The sequence below is a fragment of the Papaver somniferum genome, unplaced genomic scaffold (assembly GCF_003573695.1).
Source record: "Papaver somniferum cultivar HN1 unplaced genomic scaffold, ASM357369v1 unplaced-scaffold_24, whole genome shotgun sequence".
Lineage (NCBI taxonomy): Eukaryota > Viridiplantae > Streptophyta > Magnoliopsida > Ranunculales > Papaveraceae > Papaver > Papaver somniferum.
The window spans coordinates 2,384,068-2,393,812 of record NW_020634374.1 but is presented as its reverse complement, the minus strand read 5'-3'; the positions used below and the strand labels follow the sequence as shown (position 1 = coordinate 2,393,812).

At 35.3% G+C, this 9,745-nt stretch overlaps 1 protein-coding gene across 1 annotated transcript; it reads left to right on the top strand.

The window, feature by feature from the left end:
- LOC113341096 lies at positions 1-2,555 on the top strand. The gene is made up of 2 exons (XM_026586121.1): positions 1-735; positions 2,329-2,555. The coding sequence occupies exons 1-2, from the start codon at positions 49-51 to the stop codon at positions 2,482-2,484; spliced, it is 843 nt and encodes a 280-aa protein (XP_026441906.1). The 5' UTR covers positions 1-48; the 3' UTR covers positions 2,485-2,555.
- Positions 2,556-9,745: the final 7,190 nt, after the last annotated feature.

The window sequence follows — 9,745 nt, the reverse complement described above, 5'->3', positions numbered from 1 at the left end:
TCAAAGCCCCCATCAACAACCACTGCAAAAAACTACTAGACAACAACAATGGAGTCCAAACCGAAAACCAGAACCGCGCAAAATCTCTACACCACAAGCGGTGGCAACGCGGTCGGAATCATCGATAACCAGGTAAACATTGCAGCAACTCCAGCTGCGAAAGTTCGAAAGCCTGTAACCACGCGAATTTGGAATACACTGAGCAGGAAATCAAGTAAACCACCAACACATAAACAAGAGACGTCCGTGTCGATCGATGAGTTCAGGAAGAACACAGTATTGGCCGCGTTACCACCAGTACTACCAATATTGCCGGAGGAAAAGGATAAAGAAATGATCGTAATCGAGGCAAGGAAATCAGTATCTGACGTAGAAATAATCAAGCCGGCGAAGAAGTCGACGTCGGAAATACTGCAAGAGGAAATGATCCAGCAAGGGAGGAAATCTACGTCGCATTTAGATATGATATTTGAGCCAGCAAGGAAATCGGTATCGCGGATTGAGAAGTTAGAGCCGGCAAGGAAATCAGTATCACATATTGATGTTCAGGGGAGGAAATCAGTGTCACATATAGAGATGAATAATGTTAAATCAGTAGCTTCGTTTCTGAATGTGAAAGTTGTCGCCGTCGATATGCCGGGATTTATGCAAGTCCACTGTTTCCGGTGTGCCAGAAGAACGTACGATGGGTTAGACAGTTTTAGCGCTAAGCACATGGCTTATAACATGAAAAAGGTACTACTGTCAAACTTAAACCTTAATCAAAGTAGTTAAGTTCTTTTTTTCTCTTTAATTAAGTTTTTTTACTAGTACTAAATATGGATAGTATATCCACTAGACCACTACCACTATCCACGCTAACTAAAATTTATTTTTCTTGTTTTTGTTCGATTTTTGAGCATTTAATGCTATTTCTTAGTGAGTTTTAGATCTACAACCCTTTGTTTGTTAGACTAATTATGATAGTGCATTTATTCTCGACTGTATATAATGTGTATATAAATAAACAAAAGCCAACATTATAACAGTTTTGGATTTCTTTTTTTTTCCCACTGATAACCTGCCGCTCTAAGTTGGCTTCGAAAATTATGAAATCCTTTTAAGATGTTGTTTTAAATTAGTTGCACGAGTCATAACATTGTTTTCGGTTAGTATCACCGCATGCTTAGAGCTTTTTTAATAAACAGATTCGTGTTTTTCAGAAGTTAAAAGTAAATTTCGTTTGCTTGTTTCTAAACTTCAGTCTAAAATCTAGCTTATAAAATTATTCTTTGATTGGTCGACTTAATCTAGTCGAAAATATTACTTCTTTAAGTGATAATCCATACGGCTTCTTAGTTTTCACCGTTAATTGGCAAATGTACGGCTAAGCCACTGAGAAATTTTGTGCAGTAGGCCTACAACAATTGTAAACATTAACACCCATAACATGTTGGTCAAACGTTTGAACAACAAAAACACGCTTATCAGAGATGCCAGAATGCCAGTAATCCATACAACTGCAGCATTTACGGGTTTGATACTATTACTGTCACTGACCATGGCCATGCCGATATTATTATAGCAGTAAAACACTGCATGCTTATTATTCATCAGAAAACAGACCGTTATTAGCAGTAAATTGTACTAATAATGTGGGTAGTGTCAGAATTAACTAGTGCTGCCTACTGCATAACCATTATCCCACTAGTAGTACACTGCAACGGTCGTATGAAGTAGAATAATAATGCTTGTGTTGTTTTTCTGGAGGTAATTAAAATTCAGGGTGGTCAAAGGGTGTTGCAAAGAAAAACAGAGTTTATTTATGCGTCAGAAATAAGAATCACTCCATGTGATGAACAACATTGTAAGGGAATATACAATGCTAGTTGATTGAATTTGTGCATGATCTAGTTTACTAATGGCATGTCGATCTCTAGGTAAGACTTATTTTAGAGATGCGGTGCCATGTGATCCCATTGTTGTTTGAACCCATCCCAGTGACATATTTATTACAAAAATTAAATGAAAAAACAATTAATTTAATTTTTTTACTACACATAGAGAGATGTTCTCATTTTTTATTTTATTTTTGGAGTTTCCCATATTAAATGAACCGGTTTCCCATTTTGTTCACTTAAATGATCTTCGAGATGGAGTTTCCTACTCATTTGTTAGTTTTTACTGCGTCTGTCTCCAAAAAAGTGGTATCTCTTTTCTCGGTTGACCTAAAATAGAAGGAGCCGAGTGACTTTTTTATTTTATTTTTCCGTCGTCAACATATATAATGCGTGTAAAAAAAAAGAAAAGGTTCGCGATTCTTATTACTAATGTTTTTGAATTTTGCAGGAGTTTGATAGGGTGTATGGACCGGCTTGGCATTGCATAGTTGGCTCAAGTTTCGGATCATTTGTGACGCATTCGACTGGTTTTTTCCTGTATTTTTCTATTGAGAAAATTTTTATTTTAATTTTCAAGACAAAAGTTCAAAAAGCATTAGATTGATTATACAATCATGTTAATTATGTAGCTCAAGAAAACAAAGAAGAAATTAATAGTACATGGTTTAGTTTAAAAGTTTCAGGTGTATTATTTGGTTTTTTCGTACTCTTTTTTGTTCCTGTCTGGAAATTACCTTGCGCCAAAATTTCTACCGGTATTGATAAATAACGTCTGAAAACATTTAACTTCAACCTCTAAGTAGAGCCGAAGTCATAAACATTGGACCAACATTCTTGTTCCAGGCGAATATACGTACTTCCTCATTGTTTGATGTTATACAGTGACAGAGTCAGGATTGAAGATAGAAACGAATAAAATAAATGTAAATTCCACGAACATTAAATAATGGACTTTATTCTGTTATTTTGCGAAGAAGTCGATAAGTAGCTTTCCGGAGCCGGTTGGCAATTACCCCTGCCCCGACCAACTTGCTCCTTCTGCCCTCGCTTCCACGTGAAGTTTGCATCTTAAAATCATATTCTAATAATCTTCTTGTTGCCGAAACATGTTCTTGAAAAACACACGACAAGATGAAGTCAAGGCTACCATCAATGATTAACTCACTGCGGATCTGGATTTGAATGTGGGGAATGGGACTAGGATCCAAATAATTCTGGTGAAGTTTGACCAAAACTAGCTAGGTCCAAGACCAAGGTCACCACTACCCATGACCCATGCAAGAAGCAACGAATCCAATTCTTTCTGTTGCGGGCACTTGGTGGCACATGACATGTCTCCCATATATTGTAAAAGGTTAGCAATTTGTTTTGTCTATTTGACATGCCTCGAGTAGTCTATATTTGCACGTCTCTTATAACTCTTGGGAAGAAGAAGCATTCCACGAATGCAAAAATGAACCCAGGTTATGCCGACAGGTGACAGATGACTCACCAGTGTAGTGAAGTTTGGTAACCGTTGCTAGGATTTGTACCATCTTTGGGGTCCTCCTGTGAAGGGATAGGAGGTCAGTAGGTCACTAACCTAGTGCCGATGCGAAGTGGGCCATTTAGTCTTTTTTAAATGGGCCTGTTATTCTTTGGCTTGTGTTTTTTTTGAAACCTATTTTGAGGCATACTAGATTTTTTTGAGGCATACTAGATAATGGGTCACTAAATAAAATATAACATCACCTCTCATCCACCATTTTTGATAATGGCATAACTACCCTTATATAATTAGTGTAAATGATTATGATTAGAATTGATTAATTATGAATTTTAAGGATTGATTAAACATTAAATTATTAGTGGTGAATTAGTAGAAAAATCAAATTTATGTGAGAGAGTTGGGATTTTTGAGAGGAAGAAGAAGAAGTGAAGAAAAAAAGCTTGGGTTTTTGACTTTTGAGATTTTAGTGATTAGAAGTGACCAAAATGTGTGATTCAAATCAGAGGTAAACTTCTATCGAGGCTTAATTTCCTTTTATAAGTTGAATCTACCAAAAAATTGAATTTTTAAAACCCAGATCTGCTGACCAGATGAACAGTTCGGCTGATAACGTTTGAGCGAACCTCTGTTTTTTTTGAAATTATACCTAGGTTCGGCTGATAACTTCACTCAGAAACTGAATCATCCACTAGGTTCGGCTTGAAAAATTGAGGTTCGGCTGGAAAATTGAGGTTCGGCTGAAAATATTGTAAAGTCGCATTAGCCGAACATAGTGTTTCTCTAAATCATACACTAAGTTCGGCTCAAAATTGATACTGCAAGATCAGCCGAACTGATCTTCTGAAAACCCTAATTTCATCTTGAAATCATATTCTACCGATTAAACAAAATAAAATCAATCAAAAACAAGATGAGTTTGTTACGCATACATTCTAAAATACATCTAAGAGCAATTGAGATTTGGATTTCTCATTCCAACACCGCTCACTTCGATTCGTGTTTCCTTTGTTTGATTAATTTCTTTATTGAATTGGAGTCCTAGATGTTTAAGTTTAAATTTTATTTTGATTTTTAATTTTAGGTTTTTGAGGATAAGAGAACTATGACAAATTGAAATTATTTAAGGATATATAGGTAATTACACTACCTTTAGACACCCCTAATAAACCCACCCTAGATAATATAATGGATGAGTATGCCTCAAAAAAATGAGTATGCCTCAAAATAGGTTTCTTTTTTTTTAAGTTTATGTTGTCTGTACTTTGTTGTTTGTTTGTGCTTTGGTGCTCATTTTCGAAAAGATTTTGTCATTACAAAATTGGTAATGTACTTATAAAAATATTGCAGAACCCTCCGTTTTTATGTGCAAAAGCGGAGAAAAAAAATCATAGGATTACCACTTTGGTTCAAGATTTTGAATTACCACTTTGGTTCAAGATTTTCAAGTCAAGGAATTCTAGTATAAGGATTTTTCTCTGAGGATTGTATTCTAAGAAATTCCTTAATTAAAAAAGTATTGTTTTAGTTGAGTTAATTGAATTTATTGTAATCCAAACTTACAATATCACTTAAGTACGTTCATATTTTGAAATTCCAATACCTAATCTAAAACAGTCTCGAAATCGTAACTAGTGATAAAACACCAAGGTGAACAAACTTATTAGACAAAAACTCCAACCATATTTTGAGAACTATAAAAACTCCATATTGAACAAAAGTGACACAAAACCCCCAAATATCTTTGAATGTATAACTTAACACTATTTCCTTACCAAGACTATCCTCTATTCTTCATCTCTATCAAGTTAGCGTCACTCTCTCTATATATTTCTATCACTTTCACACACTTTCACACACTACCACCAACAACACCTCCTCCTCCTGTTTCCGCACTACTTCCACCAAAAAGAGAAGCCATCTCATGATCTCTACCATCACAGTTTGTTTTTCTTCATCCCACCACTACACAAGCACCCCCTCCCCATCCTTATCTTCATTTTAGTTGAGATATGACACCACCACAACTAGAACCATCTGGTTATCTTGGTTGTTATTTTTAAAATGATGATAAAATATTTTTTATTATTGCCTACTGATCTTGGTAGATTCAGTTCGGATTTGAACTCTCCACCACCAAGGAATACACTAGTGGTGGTGAATGGATCTCATGGAAAAATGAATCATTGATGGGGATTCTAATGCATGTTTCCTTCCGTTTGAACCAACGCTTAGTTGTACAAATCTCAACCATATTTTTACCTCATGCATACTACAAAACATAATGCTCTTTGAAAGTGATCTTTCCTACATTGGTACTAACACCGCCAGAAAAGGGTGGCAACATCCATATTGATTTAGCAAACCAACAATTAAAAAAATAATGATTTGATACTATTGTCACAATATGTGCATTTGTTATCTATGTCAGGTACATAACAACTTAGGATCTGTCTGATTGGTAATATGTCATTTAAACACTTCCACATAAACCGTTTGATTCTTTGAGGTGATTCTGCTTTCCAGAATTTCCTTTAGAAAACCTCTTTTTCCTTATTACACTATGTATTCCACATGATCTATCATACAAGGATTTCATAGTAAAAATACCATTCTTGGTCATCTTTCATCTTAGGTTATTCTGTTTTAAGGTATCATTCAGATCTGTGAATATATAATATTCAGAATAGATTGTGCAATAATATGAGGAAAGTAGAAATGATGAAGTCTTGGTTCCACTTATTTGCATCAAGGTTAATCAAGTCTGATACAAATGTTAACATGTTGTTCTTTCCATAACAGATTTGATCTAGAGTAATATTTAGATGAGGTATCCATTGATCAGTCCATAAGTTTATCGACTGACCATTCCCAACTTCCCAACACATATATTTATGAATTAACTTAACTCCCTGCCAAATACATTTCCACATCCAAGAAGATTTAGAAGGTTTATTTAATGAAAATATAAACTTATTTCTGAAATATTTTTCTTTGAAAAGCTTCACCCACCAAGAGTTTGGTTGTGAAATAATTCTCCAGGAAATTCTAGCAATCATTGCATGAATATTTTGTCGGCTTCAAACCCCAAACTCCCATACTTATAGGTTTGCATAAGAATTTCCAAGCTTTTACATAATGCCCTTTTGAATTAGCTTTTTTACCCCACCAAAAGTCTTTCTAAATGAAGTTAATTTTTCCAGTTATTTTCTTCGGAAGTTTAAAACATCCCATTTGGTATACAAGCATGCTCGACAGTACTGATTTATTGAGAAATTAGTTCACTTGGTTGGCTAAGAATTTTGCTCTTCCAACTATTCACCCTTTCTTCAGTTTTACTAACAATTGCATCAAAAAATTTCATTTTTGATTTTTCAGTAAAAAGATGTACCCCCATATAAGAATTTTTGATGTCAATTATTTTTATTTTCAGTAACTTTGACATCATTCTTTTAAGTTTTGTGTGAGTTTTTTTACTAACTTTTTTTCCTGATTTGTTAAAATTGACCATATGACCAGAATCCAGACTGAAATCATGCAAAACATTCAAAAAGTTTTACAACTTTGCAAATTTTCCTTAGTAAATATCAGGAACTCTTCTGCGAAAAAGGTGTGATACTAGGGTGTTATTTTTACTAACTTTAATTCCTTGGATCTCTTTAGACTCTTCCTTAGCAATAAAGAATCTGAAAAAGACTCCTTAGCAATAAGGAATCTGGAAAAGATTTTTGTGCAAATAAGAATAGATAAGGGATAGTGGATCATTAGTATAAAACCAGTTGTTACGCAACATTTGAATTTCAAACTACGCAAACATATTGAAGCATTGCAATTGTTATACGACATTCCATTCTCAAACTACACAAACTTATTGAAGTATTGCAGTTTACAATTTTGAATAAGGTTTCTTGTTAAACTGTATCAGAAATTAAATTAAACATTATGTGCTCGTCACTACATAATTAAAAATTCCAAAATCCTAGATATGAATCACCAAACCACCCATATTTTACTTTGATCAAATTTTTAGCTTCGTGAATCGCTGATAACAAAAAACCATGAACTCTTTCCAAGAAAAATAAGTTTGTGCACACAACCAGATCCAAAGCTGACTAGAAATATTAATCAACTAAACACAACTCCTAAAGATCAACGTTAGATTACCACCTTCTCTTTTGTTGATTAGATCCCCATTCTCTCTCATTCATGCTTTCAGTGTTCCGAAAATATTGAAATATCCAATCAATAGTTTTGTTAGGAGGGACAACTCTGATATTTTATGTTAATGAATTTCGATTACGCAGGATAGTGATTCTTTCACACTCTATAACAAGTGTAATTGAAAATGAACATTTTTAGGGAATTAGATTCTTTGAGAATCTAATTATGGATTCAAAATCATGTTTGTTCATGAAATTGAATTCCCGGGTCATGAATTCCCTGAACCAAACACGGTGTACGTATTTAGATTTAAACACGGTGTACGTATTTAGATTTAGTATGTTTTATATACTTGGAAAGCTCTTTTAAGGCATTTGTTTAATAACTATTGTATATGATTTTTGTATTTTCAAAATTTTAGTTATTGCATCATTGTTTTGGCGTATTTTTATGAATATACTAATTCATTTTGGATAGGAACTAACATCTTATCATCCAGTTTATTTCAAAATAATTATAAATAATCAGATGTTTCTTATTTTAGTTTAGACTTTTGTCTTTCTATGAGACTACCAGTTCATTTAGAAAATAATGAACTAGGAAGGTAGAAACAAAGTCATCTCGAAGCATGGATGTGCAGTTGCACACCCTTCCCAAGTGTCTCTCATGTCTAATATTATTTTAAAATTTGGACCCAAGCCTATTCATGCGTAACTGCACACCAACGTCAAGAACTTGCCTCCCACAGCAAGATTTCTAGCTCCATCCTTGCTGGAAGAAGAGTACTTTTGCGTGACGGCAGTATGCCAGCAAGTCTGTCATGGTAAGTGTCACACCCGCAAATGCACCTTGCAAATTTTTTACGCAAGTGTAACCTGACAGCACAGTGGTTCAGTGAATCAAGCTTCACCCATCTGCACTTTAGCCTTATAAATTTGCACCAATGTAAACACATCCAACTCTTTATTTCTACAACGGAAGTCTTTATCCTTCTTTCACTTCTCTTTACTTCTCAAATGTAGCCCATAATATTTTCAAACATTTCCATACTTTGCCAACAACAGTCATCCAACCAAGAACACTTAGAACATGACACAATCAACTCATTTTATTGCATCAAAGGGAAGATATACAAAACTTTCCCAATTAGGGACTTACACAGACTTGTTCCTCTTGAACCAAGCCTTAACCTTACAAAAAATTTCTCAATTTAAGTCTCGCAATCTCCTATATAAGCCTATTGATTTTCAATGCATTAGCACTATTTATACAACATCTTTCTTGGCTAAAAACTGTGCACAACTGTATCACACGCATGGGACATCCATCTATCCCATTGGGCAGTTCCATAACCGCTTATAAAGTGCCAACTAGGCCAGTTTCTTCTCCAACTCGCCTTATCCTTCAACACATTCCAATGCAGTTATGAACACTCTCCCACGCTTATAAACTCCTTTTATAACCGTTCTATCTTGTCTCACACCTTTGGCACGCTTGTGAAGCCTTTAACCAACTCATAACCGTCACTTGAGCCATATTGCACAAGTGTTGCGCCATATTGAACTTGGCCTTGATCCAATGCACGACCATCTTGGCCCTGCAACCTTCTTGCTCTAAGCCAATGTAAGGTTAATTATTGTGCTTCAATCATCAAGGCCTACCTTAAGATCATTCTGGTTATTCATGCGTCATATGCTCCACTTAGCCAATTTGTTCGACAATAGCAGTGCTACTCTTGCATTACTAGATTGCTTGCACTGTTCAAGCTTTGGCCAGCCTTGAACTAATGCATAAACCCATTCTTGTCCTATTCTACACTCTTGCATCATCCTTGAGTTTGGGTCAACTCAATTCCGCGGATATGCATCAGTGCCAACATCGCATGTTGCATCTTGTCACTTTGGCCTTGCCTTTCCTTTCCCTCAATGAAGCTTCATTGTGTCGGCCAATAAGCTTCATTAATTACTTGGCCAATGTCTTTACAGTGTAGCGCCGCCTTTGCGCTTCACTAGCCCTGCAGGGTTTTGCCATCTTAGCACTTGACAATTTATGCAGTGTCGCGCAATCACAGTCGGACACTGACTTGGCCGGCTACACTGTAATGTACAATCATTGTGCAACACTAGCCTGACCGATCATAGTAAGCCTCCTTTGGAATTGTGCCTATGATTAAGACCACATTGTTTCTTATCAGCTTATCTACCAAACCAATTACTAT